We start from the raw sequence: 19603 nt of genomic DNA, 5'->3' as shown, positions 1-19603 counted from the left end.
GCATGTTTATTGCCTTCCCACGACGGCCAGGGGCTTTTTACCGGTCAATGCATGCGCGCGCGCCAGGACAACAAAACAGTCGAGGACAGCAGCGGCGACAGAAAGAGCCAACTGCGCCTGAGCGCGCCAGGACACACGCGTTGTGGTGGAGGGCCCCTCTGGCCCCTCTGCACGCACCACCCGCCCCGCGCCCCCTTTGTTGCTCCGCCTGCCCGTACACGCGCGCTCGCGGCTGATCTTCTTCTTTCATTTGCGCTCTACGCGTTCCCACCACCACCCCACCCCGTCTCTACGTGTCTCGTCGGCCGACGGAACACATTTCCACACCCATCCATCCTCCTTTTGTCCTCTCAGTCTCGTGTCACCCATCCACAGCAATGGCACGAAAGGCAGAGCAAACAGAGCCAAAGGCGTGAGTGACTCGACCTCCCCCCGCGCCAAGCGCAATGTTGACCAGCCCCCAGCGTCCGCCAGACCACCCTCGCCTCCTTCTTCGGCGTACCCAAGGCCGGCCCACCACCACCAAGGTCCACCCCGGGTTCATCGTCGTCGACAGCAGCAAAGAAGGCCAAGGCGCCAGCACCACCACCAACCGCGGGGCCGTCATCGTCGTCTCCCGCGTCATCCCTACGCACACCTCCATCCGACCCCCCTCAACCCCAGTCGTCGCCGCTCAAGCACCTGACCAAGCCCATTATTGTCGATGCCGACGATGAGCCAGAGTTTAGCCCCCCACCCGAGATTGTCGCGCCCAAGAAGTCGGTCGTGCCAAAGGTGGCCAAGCCAGCTCCCAAGCCTGTCAAGCAAAAGACACCCGAGCCTGACAGTGACGCGATGGATGTCGACGACCCCGAGTCGCCATTTGTCCCCGTGAGTGTCTTCCTCGCCTTCTCCCAGCGTCTTCCTCATCTTACACTCCCCGCCTTCCTTGCTGACCCTCCAGACCCGCAGGGGCAAACGCAAGGTGATCTATGCGGAGTCGGGCTCGGATTCGGACAGCGATGTCCCTACACCAGTTGCCAAGGGCCGCAAGCCGCCTCGCAAGAGCCTCAAGGTTGCTTCAGACGACGAGTTTATGGTTGATGACGATGACGAGGCTTTCCGTGAGTGTTGTATATCGTATGTCTAGCTGACCTTGCAGTTGCTGCTGCCGACGCGTACGATGCTTCAATCGTCTCTGACGCGCCCTCTCCCTCCATTGCGTCCGAGCCGTCGTCGCCAGTCAAGAGGCCCGCCGCCAAAAAGTCCAAGGCAGCTGCTACAAAGTCGACCCCACTCTCCTCCCGTCCCATCTCCCGTGAAGGCTCGGGTGGTCGCAAGGAGTCGTCCTCCGACTTTTTGCTCACCGCTGCCGAGCGCAAAAAGGTCCAGGCCAAGGAGGAGAAGCGCGAAAGTGAAACTTGCTTCGACTTCCTTGCCGATGTCAAGGACAAGGACGGCAACCGTCCCGAGGACCCAGAGTACGACCCACGCACAGTCTTCATTCCAAAGTCGGCTTGGGCACACTTTACACCCTTCGAGACCCAGTTTTGGGAGATCAAGCAAAACCACTACGACACCGTCCTCTTTTTCCAAAAGGGCAAGTTTTACGAGCTGTACGAAAACGATGCCATGATCGGCCACCAAGAGTTTGACCTCAAACTCACCGACCGTGTCAAGATGAAGATGGTCGGCGTCCCCGAGCAGTCTTTCGAGTTTTGGGCCGCCAAGTTCCTCGGTGCCGGCTACAAGGTCGGCAAAGTGGAACAGGTCGAGACTGCGCTGGGCATGGAGATGCGCACCAAGGCCGCCTCGGCAAGCAAACAGATTGTCCGTCGCGAGCTTGCCCAAGTGTTCACCAATGGCACCATTGTCGACGGATCCTACCTCACGACCGACGAGGCCAACCACTGTGTCGCCATCCAAGAGTTGTCTGACGGCGCCACATCCTCGTTTGGTATCTGTGTCATGGACGCGTCGACTGGCGAGTTCAACCTCTCGGCCTTTGACGATGACATTTGCCGCACCCGTCTCGAGACCATGTTCCGTCAAATCCGTCCCAAGGAACTCGTGTTTGCAAAGGGTAACCTGTCGGTTCCCACGACACGACTCTTGCGCAACATCCTCCCCTCGAGCACGCTCTGGCAGTCGTTCAAGCCCGGTAAAGAGTTCATGTCTGCCGAGGACGCTCTCGAGGCTGTCAAGACCATCTTTGCCGGTGACGACGGTGACGATGACCAGGAGGTCGTTCTCCCCGAGGCCATCTCGAGCATGCTCGACAAGCCCTTGGCCATGGAGGCTCTCGGTGGCATGGTCTTCTACTTGCGCTCTCTCAACCTTGACAAGGACCTCATCTCACAGAAGAACTTCAACGTCTACGACCCGATCAAACAGGGCAAGAATCTCATTCTCGATGGCCAGACTTTGGGCCACATGGAGGTTCTCATGAACAGCGAAGGCGGCGAGGAAGGCACTCTGCTTCAGCTCCTCCAGCGCTGCGCGACGCCGTTTGGCAAGCGCCTCTTCCGCATCTGGCTTACTTCCCCGCTGCGTGACGCAAAGGCTATCAACGAGAGGCTTGACGCCATCGACGACCTCATGTCCGCTCCCACGTTTACCGGCCAGTTTACGCAAATGTGCAAGAAGCTGCCCGACCTCGAGCGCTTGGTATCTCGTATCCATGCCGGCTCGCTGCGCCAGAGTGATTTCATCAAGGTCATGGACAACTTCTCCGCCATCCAGTCGTCTATCGAAAGTCTCACCAAGGTGGCCGACAGCTTTGACTCGGCCAGCGTGCGCGGTCTCTTGCGCACCGCACCGGATCTGGAACAATACATCACCCACGTCCGCGCCATGTACACGGTCGAAAAGGACGAAAAGACTGTTGCCATTCTCCCCACTCCAGGCGCCGACGACGAGTGTGACTCGGCTGACGCCGAGGTCTCGCGTATCGAGGACGAGCTGGAAGACCTGCTGCAAAAGGCCAAGCAAAAGCTTGGTCTGGCCAAAAAGGACATTTCCTACTGGCACAGCGCCCAGGGCAACAAGGAAATCTTCCAGCTGGCCATTCCCGCCAGCACAAAGGTGCCCTCCAACTGGACCAAGTGTGGTGGCACCAAGGCCCAAGCCCGCTACATTACGCCCTACACCCAGCCCGTCATCCGTGAGATGCAAGAGGCTCGCGAGACCCAGTCGATCGCCAAGAAGAGCTTCTTCCGCCGTCTCCTGGCCGAATTTGACAAGGACCGCGAGGTCTGGCTCAAGATGGTCCGCATCGTCGCCGAACTCGACTGTCTCGTCTCGCTTGCAAAGGCCTCACACGACATGGACGAGCCCAAGTGCCGTCCCGAGTTTGTCGAGTCTGAGCAGGCATTTGTCGACTTTGGCGACCTCCGCCACCCGTCAATGTGTCTCCAGCGCGACTTTATCGCCAACGACGTGCAGCTCGGCGGCGACGTTGCGCGCACCACGCTCCTCACTGGTCCCAACATGGCGGGCAAGAGTACCCTGTTGCGCATGTCTGCTGCCGGCGTCATCTTGGCACAGCTTGGCTGCTATGTCCCGGCTGCTCGTGCCCGGCTCAGCCCCATTGACAAGATCCAGACGCGCATGGGTGCTTATGACAGTGAGTTAAAGTAAAGACGGACACAACTGACAGGCAGACATGTTCGCCAGTGCCAGTACGTTCAAGGTTGAGCTGGACGAGTGCTCGAAGATTCTGCGCGAGGCTGGTCCCAAGTCACTCGTCATCCTTGATGGTGAGTTGCCTCGTTGTCCGTGTGGCCCAACTGACCATTCAGAACTTGGTCGTGGCACGTCCACCTTTGACGGCATGGCCATTGCCGGCGCTGTGCTTCACCACATCTCGACTCATACCTTGCCCCTGGGCTTCTTCGCAACCCACTACGGCTCGCTCACGGACGACTTCCAATACCACCCCAACATTCGCAACATGCACATGCAGGTGCACGTCGATGACAGCGAGGGTGTCATCTTCCTGTACAAGCTCATCAACGGCCACGCCGAATCGTCTCACGGCACGCACGTCGCCAAGCTCGCTGGAGTGCCCCAAAACGTGATTGCACGTGCCGACGAGGTGTCAGCCCAGTTCTTCGAGGCGTTCCAGAAGAAGCTCTCGTCCCGCCGCCAGAGCACGCTTCCTCTTACAGCCCAGGCCGATTTTGCCTGGCTCATGAAGCTGGTCAAGAACGATGCTCCCGTCACGACCGCCACGGTCGGCCAGCAGCTCGACGTCGTCTGCCGTGCCGTGGCCACCTATGCCACTGCGCCGTGAGTCACCAAGCATTCAAATTCCAAGGCAGTTGTATACATATATACCAGGTTCTCTTTACTATGTAGTGTAAATACAGGATGCATACAGTCAGGAGCATACGACAGAGTAGGACAGACAGCAAGTTGGATCGCCACGCACCGGTGTACCAGTGTGAGCATGACGTCAAAGGGTGTGAACGGATTTGTCCGGCACCGCGCCGTCGCTTGTTTTCATCCATCCACTCACTCTCTCACTCAACTCGCCGACCATGTCACAACTACGTGCCACCGCCAAGTCGGCTTCCTCCACCTTGCGCGTGCTCTGCTTTGGCAACGAGTGGACCTCGGGAAGGACGCGGCACTCCTTGGGCCTGTGCTCCATGTTGGAAAAGCAACAGCGAACCTCGTTCCCCGTGCAATCAGTGGTCTTGGACCCACAGTTTCCCAAACCACCACCCCTGTGCAACAACCTCAAAGACAAGATCTACCACCCATACGGCCAAGCACTCAAGACGCGGCTTGATATTTGGGCGCAGGAAACCCACCCGGGCACGCAGGTCAAGGTCGAGTGGAATGGGGAACCGCAGAGCGTTGGAAGCGTCGAGTGGGATGAGAGGCTCAGGAAAGCTCGTAGGTCGTGTGTGGCCTGCCAAAGGCGTGGTGTGCTGGTCCTCGTCGTGGCCCGATCTGACACTCTCAGTGCACGTTGAAGAGAAGTGGGACTGGGTCGTCATGCTCGGCAGCCCTTATGGAAGGTGAGTTTCGCTGTGGTCGTGTCGACACAAGAGAGGACTCCTTTTCTCACAACTGTCGCAGTGCCGACCAACTGGCAGCGAGCCTGCGCTCTCGTGTCGATCCTATCCGTCCCAATCTCATAATGGACGCCCTGAGCAGGTCATGGGCCGCAGCGCTGTCAACTGGCTCCAAGGTGTTGGCCCTCACGATTCCCGATCACGACGAGGCTGCCGGCCGGCCGGTACCACACGAGGTCAACTGCATGATCATGGAGACTCGGATGCGTGGCCTGTGAGTGATTTCCGTCACACGAGACCGTACAGTATATTAAACCACTGTCCAGCCACACTTTCAACCTCAACACGGCGATCCCTTACTACCCCGTCAACACTGTGGCGCACCGCCAGTACTGGTCTGACAAGTCGAACCTCACGCCCGAGGGCTACGACTTGATGGGGTGGTATATCGGCGAGGCACTGGCCGGCATCATGGACAACAAGACGCCCGAATGGATCGAACAGCTGGCAGTCCGGTTCGAGGTAGAGAACGAGATCAAGAAGGAGCAACGACTTGCCCAGCAGCAGAAGCAGGAGGAGCTGGACGCCGCTCAGAGTACACAAAGGCAGCAGTCTGTGCGGCGTCCAGCCCCGCGTACACCCGACTGGACCGTGGAGCCCGGCGACCGGTTTGAGGATGAGAAGGATATAATGGAGGCCGGACGACTTGCCTATCAGCAGATGCAGGAGGAGGTCGACGCCGAGAGCGAAAAACACACGCCTAGGGGGGCGAAACAGTCTGTGCGGCGTCCGACTCCGCCTGCATCCACGCCTGCACCTCGGCGTAAGAGGTTCGGACTCCAGCAGAGGGACGATGATGGCGACTTTCGACCTCAGCCGCGTCGCCCCGAGGCGGCGCCTCAGTCCCCTCGTCCATCGTATCGGGAGAGGGAAGAGCAGGTCGAGCAGGACGACCATCGACCTGTTCCGCGGCGCCCCGAAGCTCGACCGGACCAGGTTTACATGAACAAGGGCTACGAGGACGACTCCGACGCCTACCCACGTCCTCACCGCCGGCCTCAACCCGCTCGCGAGGAGAACCGCCCCCAGCGCAAATCCTCGTTTTTCCTGCGGGGGAACGACCAGGAGAACCGCGCATCCCACTCGCCGAGGCGGCAGTTTGGCTTTGCTAGGGAAGACGCCGAAGAGGACTTCAGACCCCAGCGGCCGTATGGTGAAGAGAGGGACCGACCTCCGCACCGCCAGTTTGATCACGGGGGAAAGAACCCCATAAGCCAACGGCGACTGGTTAATATGGGCCTAGTGAGAGGGAATGACCAGGACGACGAGGACTTCGGAGAGAGGTTTGTGCAGAAGATGCTGGCTCAAGAGAAGGCACGGGACATGCTCAAGGCGATGGACGATGACTACGATGAGCTTCGACCTAAAGCGGCCCCAGGCGGGAAGGAGGGCGCCGAGGCTCATCGCGAGGCCCACCGCAGGTGGAACGTTGTGTCTAGGCAGCTTGGTCTGGGTTCAGGCAGACCTATGGAGCGAAGAACTCATAACTTCGGCCCCAGGAAGCGATAGATATTGGTAGACCGTGTAACCTGCATCCCCAACTATGTAAACTAGAACACTTGCACACTTCCATGCACGAGCGGGTCCTTGCGCCTTGACTTTCCACGCTTCCGCCTCTTATTCTCCACCACACGCATCTTCTCGGCCTTGTGTGCTTCTCGCAGCACACCCGTCCACTCGGCCTCGACATAGTCTTCGCCCCATCCGCTGCCGCCGCCGCCGCCCTGCGCCGGCCGAAACTTGCGTCCAGCACGGTCACCTGAGCGGAACGCAAACGCCGTACCGAGGATATCAACCTCGATCTGGGGACACGTCGCAATGTGCTCGCTCAGGTCGGCGTCCTGGTCGCCTGGTGCGGGTGTATAGGCCGGGAAGCGGAGGATGAACTGGCTGCCGACTTTGGGGACGACGCGGACCTGCGAGTCGCGCCCGAGCAGGCGGAACGAGCCTGCTGTTTCTTCCACGACGAGGCCCGACAGGCCCTTGAGCGAGGCATTCTTGGCAGAACGCACCTCGAGGCGCGCACCGGTCATGTCGGCCTTGACGAGCTTGCTTTGCAGGGACTCGGGCGACAGGCCCGGAAGGAGCGACGGCCCACGGACAGACGGTGGGAGAGGTCCGGTTGCCGACGCCGATTCGCGCGTCGGCAGAGCGCAAAGCTGGGCCATGTAGCGCACGTGTAGGTGGTGAAGCGGGAGAAGCGAGTTGTAGCTGCACTCTGTCAACGCCCGGTCCAGTCTCAACGTCCACGTCCTACTCACTCGATCCTGGTCGATCTGCGCGTCAGACCGCCGCGCTTCCGTGCGCCGACCATTCCCCGCTCCGCCGCAGCCTCCTCACGCTCCCTCTGCTCCGCCCTCACAGCTCGCTTCGCTGCAGCGTCCCCGCGATTCCGTTTCCGGCCAGTGACAAGAGCAGAGGACGACGAGGTCGTGCCCGGGATATCGGTGAGGAGCACCGTTTTGCCGCTCAGCCGGGACGAGTATGTGGCCGCGTCGAGACCGATCAGAGTGGGGAGGTCGGTGCTGGTGCTGGCACTTCCTCCATCTGCGTTAACCGCGGAAATGTGCTCGAGTGGGCGCTGAGGTGTCAGAAGCCATGGTACACAAGCGTAGTGGTTCGTCTCACAGTGATGGCGCTGGCAAGAGGGCGGTAAATGTCCGTCACCACCTGCGGGGCAGGGCTGCCCGTACCGGACGGCCCGGCTGTCATGGGGGTGACGGACCGAGCCTTGGGTGTCAAGGACCCTGTTTTCGGTGTTGCTGAACGCGATGAGCTGGCCGATGCCATGGTTGGAAAGAGTGGGTGAAGGGGAGGTGTGGAGGTGCTGTCGGGCGTCAACAAAAATCGTTTTCGCGTTCCTGGTGAGGTCATTTATGACTGTTTCCTAATGCACTGATTAGGGCCATTAGATGTCAGCGAAATGGGGTAGTAATGTGGCTCTGTTAACGACAACTCGACAGGCGAGTTTGCAACGCGAGCAAGACGGTGCTCAAGGAGCATGTACCTATAGAGGAGACCCTATGCATGTGATGATGTGTAATGGATGATCTACGACTTTGACGTCTCCGTCACCTGTACTCCCTCGGGCTTCTCCTCGATCCTCGCTTCCTCCAAGGTCGGCGCAGTCGACTCGACACTGCTGCATGCCTCTTCCTTGCCCCACCCTCTCCGGCGTTTCACCCACTCGGCAAACGGAATCGAGTTGGTCACAAGCCCGCTCAGTGCAGTACAGCAGCCCACCCACACGGCGCCATACGTGAAGCGGTTGTTGCCAGCCTCGATGAGGGCACTGGTGATGACCGGTCCCACCAAGGAAGGTATGGCCATGACGGTAATCAACATACCAAACCTCATACCAGCTTCGTGGACGGGCGAGATGGCAGCGGTGGCAGATGGAACGAGGGTGAACCATGAACCCGAGATGACGCCGTACGAGAGCAGACCGATGATTGTCAAGGCCTCGGCACCGGGACCGCCGTTCATCGGTGGCAGCCAGAATGCAAACATGACGATTGAACTGATAAAGCCCACGGTTCCGTAGATGCGCCACACACCGAACCGGTCGGCCAAGAGCCCAAAGGCAATACGGCCAACGATCGAGCCCGACATGCAAATCGTCACGGCATACGACGCAATGTGGTCCGGAAGACCATTTTCCGTGGCATAACTGATGGCGGTGAAGAATGGGGCCAGGATGCTGTGCGGCGTCAGAAAAAGGGTTAGAGGCTAGATCTAGAAAACTTACTTCATGCCGTAGAGGACTGAGCCGATGACGTGCACGACATACTTGGGCTCATGCCACGGGCGGAGCATGTCCTTGAGTGGCGGTGGACGGCGAGGAGGAAGACGTGTCTTCATCCAAAACACGCCGGGAGCCATGAGCACAAAGTTCATTGCGCCGATAATCAACATTGTGTTGCGATACGCTGTAGGTCAGCTTTGGCTCATGTGTATGGTGTATGACCTACATGTCCTGACGAACAGCTGTTCCAGCATGATCGGATAGATCAGACCACCGACACTGCTACCGCACACCACGATTCCCACAGCAAGGGATCGTCTCTTGGCAAACCAGTGCGAGACGATTGCACCGCTCGGGGCATATGTAAGAGTGCCCGCGATACCAAAGAGGAAGAACGAAAGGAAGAACTGGTAAAACTTGTATGAGACTGCGGCACTTGTCAGTAAAGTCACACGGAGCGGTGACTCACAAGCCATGCCAATTGTCGCCGCAAATCCCAGCACTGTCGCACCGCTAACAAGCAGTACAGGGCCATGGACGTCAAGGTACCGTCCCGTGATGAGAGCAAAGGCAAATTCGACAAATGACTGCACCGAACCGATCCATCTGGGTTAGGTTAGCCAACGAATGTCTGGAGGATGGAATGTAATGGATGTGGTCATGAGGCTGAGCTAAGCACTAGGCGTTCACATCAAGCCCGGCGCCATCGCGACACTTCAGCCATTTGCAGGCCGTATCGCTCCACGCTCCCTCCTTGCCCGGTCTGGTCGGAGAGGGGACGCTCGTGACTGTTGTGGATGCCCTGAACGATGGCAACCCCGCTCTGCCCACCACTTCGTGGTCAAGAGAACTCACGCGACCGTAGGCTTTTGGTACCCCTCCAGTTGATTCGCGAGGTAGTATGCCTGCAGGTTGCCGTTGCAGTTGACTGGAGCATGTCAGCTTCCGAAGTTTGCCGCGTTCGTCGGCTGGGCACTCCTCACTCATTCCGAAAATGCAAAACTGTTGAAGGAAACCCGCCAGGACGGTCAACCATGCTTGACGACCACCGTCAGGTGGGGGGCCAATGTCGTCCTCTATCCTGGCAGTCTCCTCCATGGCTTCCACAGAGCTCGCTCGTCGCTCCATGCTCAGCCGCTCGTGTGGAGGTGCCATGGCCACGGCCGACTCCATGAAACCATCGCCAATGGGAACAGCCGAGGTGTAGCCCGCCTCCTCGATACGGTGGATGTGTTCGGCCTCTTGCTCGGCGGTGTGGTGCACCGCCGTGTGCCCGTCAGGTGGTCTCATGTTGGTGGTGAGAATGTGGTGTGAGATACTGGGTGAAAGCAACCCGCAACTTTGGTGTTGGTCCGCATTCTACTCCATTGAGACGGTGGGCGGCGATCTTGGGCGCGCAAAGTGTTAGTCTCGGGTAATCGACATCGGTCACTTCCCACCACTGGCCACTCGCCGCCTGCTGGGTTGCGTAATGACGGGCAAGTCCGTTGCGGCGCGCCGCCGCGGCCAAGCGGGCAAAGCGGCGCTCGGTGGGGCCGCGGTACCGCGGAAGAAGGGCGGTTATTAGGACAACTTGGCAAATGTATTAAGTGCACACAGCGCTCTGCCTCTAATTGGTATTTGGATACGGCATTCTTAAAGCCTGTGGCCGACGTGATAGTCACGTCAAGTGGCTCATGTTACTGGTCACAATCGACGTCTGCAATCCCCAAAACAATACTTTGTTGGCATACCAATAGTCCTTGGCACATGGTTGATGAGTGGGTCGTGAGGTCTCCTTCCCCGCGAGTATCGGGTCTCTTGCTTTCCGGGAACCCCGTCTGCAGCGTTCTCGGTCACTCCGGGCGTACACCAGTCCCTGGCGGCACCTCCGCCACCAATGGCCTCCTCGTTCAGCCCCACTACCTCCAATCAGCACCAGTACTTGAGTCCACATGGAGCGGTGGGTATCTAGACAAGAACCGACTGGGCATGAGCGGGGGGAACACACGGCAGGAATATGCCAAGCAGATGTCGAGGCCCACGTCCTTGTGCCCTTAAGGCTGTCGGTTGGAGTCGGCATGGGCCACTCGGAAGCCTCTGGTGGCCTTGGACAAGTCCGGGGATGCTGACCTGGCGGGGTACTTTCATGACGTTCTATACTGGGTATGCTGGATAATGTGGGGATGGGTAGAATGACGCAACCATCAAGACTCCTCATGGCGGGTCAGCTCAAGCTACAGGGTATGAGTCCCTTAAACAGATACTTGCATGGAGCTATAACGCTATAACCATACAATTTGGATTGACTTCTCACGCACACAGGCCCTGCATTGGCACCACCACCACCACCACAGTCTCCTCCTTCTCTCCTCCTCAGTATACATACTGGAAGTCTGGATTCTCAAGGTCGGTCTGGTCCTCGAAAGCGTGTTGGTTGACCAGGTCACCCTCGAGACCGAGGGTCTTGGTGTACTCGGCCGCTTCCTTCATGGTCATGATAGACATGTCCTGGAGGTTGGCGATACCACCAGCTGCCTCACGCCGGGCGGCCTGCCGCTTGTTGAGAAGCTTGAGGTAACCGCCCATCACGAAGCACATGATCACCAGCCCGGTCCAGCATCCGATATCGGTGTAAATTCCGGTAAAATAGTACGGCTTTTCGTGGTCGAGGTCTGGTTTCTGTCAGTGCCACTCGAACAACCAAGTTGAAATACTCACAGACTTGGGGACCGGCGACATTACCAGCACATTGACACACAAACAGGAAGGCACTGAGGACACGCTGCTTGGTCGTACCCGCAGCGTTCATATTGGCCCAGGAATAGAGGAGAGGCTGGATGCACGAGTAGAGTTGAACAAGGTAGTAACCGGCAAGGAGGTTGCGTGGGTGTGCGCGGTTGATGAGGCGCAAACCAATGGCACCGCCAATGGGGAAGAGGGTGACAATACTGGGGGCTGTTAGGCTTATCCACTCCTGGTCTCCCTCCTACACCACACGTCACACTCACGCAACGATGGGGAAACGTATCTTGAAGCGGTTGATGCACCAAGTGGCTCCCAGGAGCACGACGGCTTGCATGACCGCGTACGGGATCTGGAAGAGGATAGTCTGAAGCGACGTAAAGCCAAAGCCCTAGAGGTCAGCAATGTCGACGTTGCGTGTCGCAGCCCACCTTTGTGATCAGGCCCCCAAACGTCCCGATGCCACTGGAAGGAATGGCCGTGATCATGAGCATAAAGCCCCATCCGTACGTCTTCGGGTCGGTAAACACCTCGCGGACCTGGGACCACTTCCACACGCTGGTACGAGTTCCAGTGTTGTTGACACGGAGACGCTCGACCACAATCGCCTTTTCGCGCAAGGTGAGGAAGCGCGCCGAGACAATGTCATCCGGCATCATGTAGAAGATGAGCGGAATGAAGGCAAGCGTGATGCACCCGAGGAAAAGGAAGATGCTCTGGTACGGGACCAGGTGGGCGGTGTGAATGTGGCCGACTGCAAAAGCGAGGATAGGGCCAATCTACAGGTCAGTTTTGGGCCAGTACTCCTTGAAGAAGGAACTCTGCTTGAAGAAGGAACTCTGCTTGAAGAAGGAACTCTGCTTGAAGAAGGAACTCACAAGACTGGCAATCGGGCTTGAGAGAAGCCAAAAGGTGTTGCGGTACGTCTGTTCGCGGCGTCTCCACCACATCTGACAGATGGAAATGAACGTTGGCGCGATGGTGGCCTCGAAACCTCCCACCAAGGCACGTGTGATCATGAGACCTGTCCAGTTCGTACAGGCAGCCATGCAGCTGACCGCGATGCCCCCTGGACCAGTCAGCTCAAAACTCCACTGCTGCAGGGTTGGGCACTCACACCCGAGAATGTTGAAGCAGATCCACTTGGCGAGAGGAAGTTTGACGAGAGCGACAGCACTGAGTGGCTGAACAACCAGTTGGACGAGGTAGACAATACTTCCCAGCCAGGCATACTGTTTTCCCACGAGATGGGTCTCCTTTTGAAGATCCTGACGGTCAGCGAAAGTCGGAAGGAAAACCGGAAAATGGGGAAAATTGTCAAAAATGCCTATAATTGGCCATCTGCTGCTCCGTCCTGCTTTCTTGCTCCCCAGAACCAGCTGTTGTCGCTACTCACGAACACAGAGCCGTAGGAAAGGGCGTTCTTGTCGAGGTGGCAAAGGGTATAGGTAATCATCATGGGTACTAATCGTCAGTAGAGCAACGGGGGCAGGAGGCTACTCACTGAGGACCCAAAAATCAATTTTGCGAAGCAGGCGCTTCTCCTCTTCAGGATCGTAGTCAACCGGGCCCGCTTCATCCAGGATGCGTAGGGCATCGTCTTCGAAGCGCGTACGTGGCTCCTCAGTGTGGCGTTCGGCATACTCGCTGTGTACCACAGCCTGCTTGGTGTCTTCGGCGATCTGGGGAGGCATACGGTTGGATGTGTAGCTAAACCTAGGTGCCGCTCAAGGCGAACCCTTGGCAGCTATTTATGCGTCTTCCAGACCGACCGACAGGGTGTTCCCACAGCGATGTCTTGGCATTGCTTTCTCTATCTTCTCTATCTCTTGCGTACCCCGCCCTCTCCCACTTGGTGACCCGCGGCGCCCCGACGGCCCGGAGGCTCCACAAGGTCTCGTGATCCCCAAATGACCGAGGAGTATGTAGAGACCGGTATCGCTCTTTGCACTCCTAGGTTAAAGGTGTCTCTGAAGACCGTCGCCGCAGAAGCACAACTCCGGGCCGCCACGGGGGCGACGCCGATCGACGGAGCAGGTGACTTGTGATGACAAGTAGAAAACCGGGCCGCTGCGGACCTCGGTCCAGCTTTCCGCAGTCCGTATACTTGGTGGCGCTGCAGTTGACTCCCAAGCAGAACCGGGTGGGCTACAGGGAAGGGTTGGATGTACGTCGGTGGTTGTGAAGGTGAGAAGCTCCTGATGTTGTAGACTTGCGTAATCCAAAGTCAACGGAGCTCGGGCCTTGGTTCCGACGCACGTGGATTTCGGACTTGCGGCGCCGAGTACCTCTTCAGCTCGTGTGCTTCTTGCGGGGTAAGTACGGAAAAAGTGGTTCCTCGCGACGTGCTCGTGACCTATGGCTGCGGTCCGCGGTCCGCCGGGCCGCCTTTGGTGCAATCTCGTCGGTGTTGGTGGATCATGTTCGGGGTCTTTGGGGAGTGTCGGCGAGGTTGTCGTTCTTCGCCCCTATAAATCACCGGTCAGCGCGCGTTATCGAGAGGTCCGCAGCACAAGCCCTTCAACATGACTGTCTCCCATTATAGCAGTATCGAGCTCACATCCGAGAGTGTCGACGACCTCGTCAGTCGCATCACCACTGCACTCGTCAACCTCCAAGGTCCCGAGCAGTACAAGTACAAGGCGCGAGATGGACGTATTGTGGACTCGATTTCGTGGAACTTTTGGGAATGGCAGCAAGCGATTGGTGAGTGCACACTGGTATCCTTATTCTGACCACATAGGCCTTTACGGGCTGGTCAATTACTATGCACTCAAGTCGGCAACCAACCCTAATGACCCGCACGCGGTGACCACGCTCCGTCTGGTCAAGGACTGGTACGCAGCTCGAGCGGCCGAGGGTTGCACCACCAAGAACATCAATACCATGGCCGTGTTCCTTTCTCTAGTGACCCTCATGGATCTCGACAATACCCGCGGTGGGGTCTTCACCCCTGTGGAGCGCGAGACGTACCTCGGCTGGATCGACGAGTGGGGCGAGTGGGCCATGAATGACCTTGACCGCACCGAAATGGGAGGGTTTCAGCACATTACGTTCCGGCTCGTCAACGAAAACCAGCTGTGGGATGACACCCTCATGATGACTGTACTGTCCTTGGCCAAGATTGGCAAGCTTCTCAATCGACCGCAGTACATTGAAGAGGGTGAGTGTGACATGTGGCGATTCGTGCTGACCTCTCAGCCAAATTCCAGTTCCTCCTGCATGCGCAGTACTTGATGGACACCAAGACGGGTCTGTGGTATCACGGCTGGGAGTTTACCGGTGATGGCAGTGGTAGTGGCCACAACTACGCCGAAGCGCTGTGGGCAAGGGGCAACTGCTGGGTGAGTCTGGCGAATTGGACACAGTCTGACGTCGGCAGATCACTCTTGCAATTCCCGACTTTTTGGAGCTCGTCAAGCTGGAGCCGTCAGACCCAGTGTATCGTATGCTTGTGGGAACCCTCACTCGCCAGGTCAATGGAATGTTCGGACGGCAGGATCCCGCCACTGGACTGTGGCGTACGCTGGTCGATGATGATGGCAGTTATGTGGAGACGAGTGGATCGGCAGGTTTTGTGGGTGGTATTTTGATGGCTGTCCGACTGGTGAGTGTACGCGTGTTTGCCTGCCTTGCCCTCTCTAACGGTTCTAGGGCCTACTCGACCGTGCAAAGTACCTTCCCATGGCACTGGCTGGCCTCAAGGGCTGCATTGCACAGGTGCAGCCCAATGGCGAGGTCGCCAACGTGTCCAAGGGAACGCCTGTGGGACTTGACCTGGACTTCTACCGTACAATTCCCAAGCTTACGGTGCCGTATGGGCAGAGTCTGGTCATTTTGGCTCTGGGTGAGTGGTTAAGGCTGCAGGAGGCGGATGCCGCGGAGAAGTAGAGCCGCATGGTGATATGGTGGTACGTTTTGTGCAATGTATTTGCTTGCAGCATATGTGGAGGGCCCGTGTGTGTCTTTGCGCCCTCGTACCAGCGGTGCACACACACACACATACCCGTGACCTCATGGTTCTCACGGCCAACCTTTGACAACCACAACATCCTCCTCAACAAACTCGCCAACAATGAACCCTCCTCCCGCAGCAGGCTCGTCGACGGCCGCTCCGCCAACTCTACCGCCTGACATAACGACCGATGCCGAGTACTTCCACGACCTGCATGCCGGCCCATTCCGCCGCCCCTTCCTGTGGATGAGTACGCTCAGCAAAGAAGACAAATGTCAACTGTACGACGACGTTCGCGCATTACTGGCGAATGATGACCTCGACGGGTCGGTGCAGAAGCTTCTCCACGCTGCTGGACCCGGTGCCACCTACCTTGACCTCGGCTCCGCAGATGAAGTGAATTCGGGAGTCAACAGACCCCTTGTTACCCATCTGCACACCTTCAAGGTCCTCGAGGACGTTTACAACCATCACCGTCGTCCGCCGTCCGACCCCCTCCATCTTCCACGCTTGCCGCTTACACTTAACTACTTTTCGGCAGACGAGGTGTGTTCCACACAGCCAGCCAAGTGGCCCCCATATCCAGAGTACTGACTGGTCTGCAGCATCAACACCGCTTCTCTCGCCTTGTTGATCTATACATTGTGCACAACAACGGCCTCCTGTTCAACCCGGCCAGATTCGTCATGTCCTTGTATGAAGTCAAACATGGCAAACCAGACTTCTATGCATACTACCCGGCGGGGAACGGCGGTACCTTCTACGACGGCATGCACCTGCCCGACGGTGTTCGCGCTTCGCGTTCTTCCATGCAGAGGGCAGTGTTCGACGCAATGCGGTCAAAAGGTCTCCCCCTCCCCGATCTTCCAACTGGTGTCCCCAGTGGCGTAAAGGACATGCTTTACCGAGGGTAAGTGTTGCACAATGCGGCCTTGACTGATATCCCTTGCAGCCCTGGCGGTGTGAAGGATCTCGCAGTCGTTGACGACGACACCCGCAAGGAGGTCGAATCATTCATCAAGCGAAAGAACGCAGAGGGCCACTCTGGCACCATCCTACACGTTTCCCTCGCATTCGAGTATGGCGTGCGTGCCAACACAATCAACAGCGGCGGCCGCCAGCTTGTCACGTCGCGTCAGAATGCTCAAGGCAAGCGAAATGGTCTTTATGGCACCCAGTTGAGCACGGCGATTACCGAGCTCCGCCAACGGTTCGAAAATGACAACATCCACAAGAATCTCGCCCTTGACAAGCGCTTCAACTTCTCCCAATATGATCTCGACGAGATGCTTCAGGTAAATTTGGACAAGTATGGCATCATCGAAGGCCCTATCCGCGAACACATGATCGCCCATGCACTGGCCAAGGGCTGCGTCGTGAGTTACCTGGAGACGAAGAAGTGGATACGAAAGATATCTACTGACTGATGTTTAGCACGAGGGCTATGAGCGCTCCATCGCCAAAATGGCTCAAACGGGCCTCGTCACTGGTGTGTGGGCCATTGACCCCCTCGAATTGGACGACAACAATCCCTTCGTGTGTGCGTACCATTGGAAGGCCACCACTTTCCTTATCCAGTGAGTTCATGCAGCCGAATTGAATCTAACCCCTCCAGCCCCGAATGCTTGGGTCTCGACAAGGTTGTAGCCACAGCCCTGCTCAAGAAAAAGAACAAGGACTTCCTCTTCAACGTCGTCAAGGGCGGTGGGTGTGGCGAGCCATCTTGTCCTTTCGCCACACTTTACGGTGCTGCCATGTGGACCGACCCAACCGGGCAGCAACTTGCTTTGTGCGGTGGCTGTCATAGTTGGTGGCGGGCCGAGCTTCCCGGACTCCAGCAGAAAGGTACCTGAAGTATTGAAGTCCTTTAAACTAACAATACAGGAGCTGAGGCTATTGCCAAGGGCGAGGTGTATTGTATCGACAGCAGACGCAACTATCTCGTCGACTGTGCCACCTGTGGACAGCCGTGCGCGGGAAACAATACGCAGTCAAGCAGCCGAGACCTCAACAAGCACGGATATGTCGATTCGGACCAGGAACCATGCTGCCGGTCCTGCTTCACCAACACTTACAATGGACTGGACGTATCTCCTACACGCTTTCAGGAGATGTATCCCAGTACCGGCGCCGACATTCTCGACCGTGACCTGCTGGACGCCACCTCCAAATCTCTGTTTGACGTTATCGCGGCCAACAGGGGTGATATGGACACGATTGAGACCGCGTTCCTGAACGCATCAGTGAGCCTCTGCCACTCTGTTGCTCCGCGTAAGTATATCACATAAAGCCGTCCCCCGAAAAAGCAAACGCTAATTAACAGGCCCGATATCTGTTAGCATTGCCCGCCATGTGCTGCACAGGCATGTCACAACGAATATGGCGCCGTATGCCAGGGCTCGAGCCTTCATTGAGAGGTACATGTCCGCCTAAACGGCCCACCAGGAGAAGGCACCACCCGACCACAAATTGAAGCAGGCCCCCGTGTGTACTTAACCGAGACGCCTCACCGCCGTCCTGCCAGATGCCTACATAAAATCACGCGTGTTCATAGCATTGTAAAGAGGAAGATCTTCCAGAGGGCAGAGGGCTCCGATGCATACCAGTTTCGGACAGACGAAGGGTGGGATCGAGTCAATCTCTCTCACTCTCGAAGAAGGCAAGGCAAACGGTTGGCAATAGCGGTCACATTGTCAGTTCTCCAATACACTAGAGTTTGGTGTGATACAGACGAGAGAGAGTGGAAGTTGGTTGACCGCCAATCTCAATCGCGGAGGTTTGCCCCTCGAGTTAGTGGAAACAGCCTCAAACAGCTGAAGCTCACCAAGCCCGACCACCCGTCTGCGCTGCTGGGCAGCTGACCTCCTGCAATGACCACCTTTGCCATGTCATCAAGCCAGGGGTGCTGGTCGTGCTTACCAATTATCCCAACAAGGGTTTGAGGTGGTCGTCACGAGGCGACTGACGGTGGACCGAGGTTTCGAAGGTTCGGGGACGTGTTCAATCGTGAGCGAGATTCGAAGAGGTCAGCTCATCCGCAGCTCGTACACATCCGCCAACTTGCGAGACGCACAAAAAGACGCCGCCACAGCGAAATCATATCTGCAGAAACGGCACACACGGCGGAAACGCGCGCGCACCGGTATAGCCCGGCTACACTTCCTACTCAAAGACAAGTCCTATCCACTGACCAAAGGTCATTCTGTTGACATTTTGCAGTCAACACAGTCGAGCAACCACAGGGGGTTTGAACCTGCAGCAACCCTTCGATCCCTTAAGCCTCTTCAGGTCACTAAAAGTCGAAAGCGATGCCAGAAAAAGCATACAGTGACAATGACGACCACTGCTGCTGAGAAGCCTCGTACGGGGCTCGAACCCGTGACGTTTTGGTCACTCATTGCCCAAGAGGGGCAAGAGTAAAAGCCAAACTATCTACCGACTGATATAACGAGGCTCTGCTGGGAAGATTCGTGTGCTGATATGTTCGGGATCACAGTGGACTACCGGTGGCATTGTTAAACTCCATCGAACATAGTGAAAGCGTCCAGGGCGAGCTGGGTCGGGGCGAGAGACACGAGGGATTCACATTTTGTTCGCAGGGCGCACCTTTCACATGTTCTTGTGTTCCGAAGGTGGACATGGGGGCACAAGTCCAATGTAATCTCCTCTCGTCGATCTGTTTGCTCTTTAAGCAGTGCTAAGTCGCTCATTCCACTTTGCGATTCGAATGCGGTTGGAGTTTGTCACTCTGCCGCGCCTGTGATAGGGCCGTGAAGAGATAGGTCGACTTGACCTAACTTTGCCCAATGCCACCTGGCCCACCTGTATGTAGGGTGTGTTCGCTGGTCTAGTTATCCATTTCCCACTCCTTGTGGAAGTACTGCCGGGGGCTTGAGGCACACGTATGTACTTACATATTGGTGAGCCCCTACAGTGCCACAATCACATTAAGCATGACGGCCGCTTATCCGATGAACACCATGCACACATTCACATTCACAGAACAGGTGCGAGCATGAAACCGAGTCAAAGAGGTTGCACGTCCTGCTGAGCCGCTGGGGCGGTGCACAAGTATCCGACTCATCCCACCAATCGTGGACACAATAACAAGAGTCC

At 57.3% G+C, this 19603-nt stretch overlaps 7 protein-coding genes and 1 non-coding gene across 8 annotated transcripts; 4 read left to right on the top strand and 4 right to left on the bottom strand.

Annotated features, from left to right (window-relative positions):
- Nucleotides 1-377: 377 nt before the first annotated feature.
- On the top strand, nt 378-4273 carry MSH6 (DNA mismatch repair protein msh6; the record flags this gene model as incomplete). Its single annotated transcript, XM_028617738.1, has 6 exons — nt 378-412; nt 465-870; nt 944-1103; nt 1142-3604; nt 3642-3737; nt 3780-4273. 6 exons carry the CDS (start codon nt 378-380, stop codon nt 4271-4273), a joined length of 3654 nt encoding a protein of 1217 aa, XP_028474201.1.
- Nucleotides 4274-4520: 247 nt separating this feature from the next.
- EHS24_001982 (uncharacterized protein) lies at nt 4521-6572 on the top strand (the record flags this gene model as incomplete). Its single annotated transcript, XM_028617737.1, has 6 exons — nt 4521-4881; nt 4952-5006; nt 5068-5277; nt 5330-6216; nt 6307-6494; nt 6567-6572. The coding sequence occupies 6 exons, from the start codon at nt 4521-4523 to the stop codon at nt 6570-6572; spliced, it is 1707 nt and encodes a 568-aa protein (XP_028474200.1).
- A 41-nt stretch (nt 6573-6613) lies between these two features.
- EHS24_001981 (uncharacterized protein) lies at nt 6614-7853 on the bottom strand (the record flags this gene model as incomplete). Its single annotated transcript, XM_028617736.1, has 3 exons — nt 6614-7274; nt 7325-7644; nt 7692-7853. The coding sequence occupies 3 exons, from the start codon at nt 7851-7853 to the stop codon at nt 6614-6616; spliced, it is 1143 nt and encodes a 380-aa protein (XP_028474199.1).
- Nucleotides 7854-8114: 261 nt separating this feature from the next.
- On the bottom strand, nt 8115-10098 carry EHS24_001980 (uncharacterized protein; the record flags this gene model as incomplete). Its single annotated transcript, XM_028617735.1, has 6 exons — nt 8115-8763; nt 8812-8992; nt 9035-9235; nt 9278-9414; nt 9664-9736; nt 9792-10098. The coding sequence occupies 6 exons, from the start codon at nt 10096-10098 to the stop codon at nt 8115-8117; spliced, it is 1548 nt and encodes a 515-aa protein (XP_028474198.1).
- Nucleotides 10099-11163: 1065 nt separating this feature from the next.
- Nucleotides 11164-13226, bottom strand: EHS24_001979 (uncharacterized protein; the record flags this gene model as incomplete). The annotated part of the gene is made up of 8 exons (XM_028617734.1): nt 11164-11462; nt 11509-11738; nt 11799-11899; nt 11964-12311; nt 12411-12601; nt 12650-12800; nt 12929-12996; nt 13037-13226. 8 exons carry the CDS (start codon nt 13224-13226, stop codon nt 11164-11166), a joined length of 1578 nt encoding a protein of 525 aa, XP_028474197.1.
- An 831-nt stretch (nt 13227-14057) lies between these two features.
- Nucleotides 14058-15423, top strand: EHS24_001978 (uncharacterized protein; the record flags this gene model as incomplete). Its single annotated transcript, XM_028617733.1, has 5 exons — nt 14058-14238; nt 14276-14695; nt 14734-14876; nt 14915-15139; nt 15187-15423. 5 exons carry the CDS (start codon nt 14058-14060, stop codon nt 15421-15423), a joined length of 1206 nt encoding a protein of 401 aa, XP_028474196.1.
- Nucleotides 15424-15607: 184 nt separating this feature from the next.
- Nucleotides 15608-17920, top strand: EHS24_001977 (uncharacterized protein; the record flags this gene model as incomplete). Its single annotated transcript, XM_028617732.1, has 7 exons — nt 15608-16033; nt 16093-16397; nt 16440-16863; nt 16922-17064; nt 17103-17191; nt 17372-17758; nt 17811-17920. 7 exons carry the CDS (start codon nt 15608-15610, stop codon nt 17918-17920), a joined length of 1884 nt encoding a protein of 627 aa, XP_028474195.1.
- A 922-nt stretch (nt 17921-18842) lies between these two features.
- Nucleotides 18843-18941, bottom strand: EHS24_001976. Its single transcript has one exon. It is a non-coding gene; the product is annotated as a tRNA-Lys (tRNA).
- Between the last annotated feature and the right edge of the window lie 662 nt (nt 18942-19603).

The sequence above is a fragment of the Apiotrichum porosum genome (assembly GCF_003942205.1).
Source record: "Apiotrichum porosum strain DSM 27194 chromosome Unknown scaffold_11, whole genome shotgun sequence".
NCBI lineage: Eukaryota > Fungi > Basidiomycota > Tremellomycetes > Trichosporonales > Trichosporonaceae > Apiotrichum > Apiotrichum porosum.
Note: the sequence above shows the minus strand (reverse complement) of the source record. Positions and strands in the feature narration are given on the sequence as shown.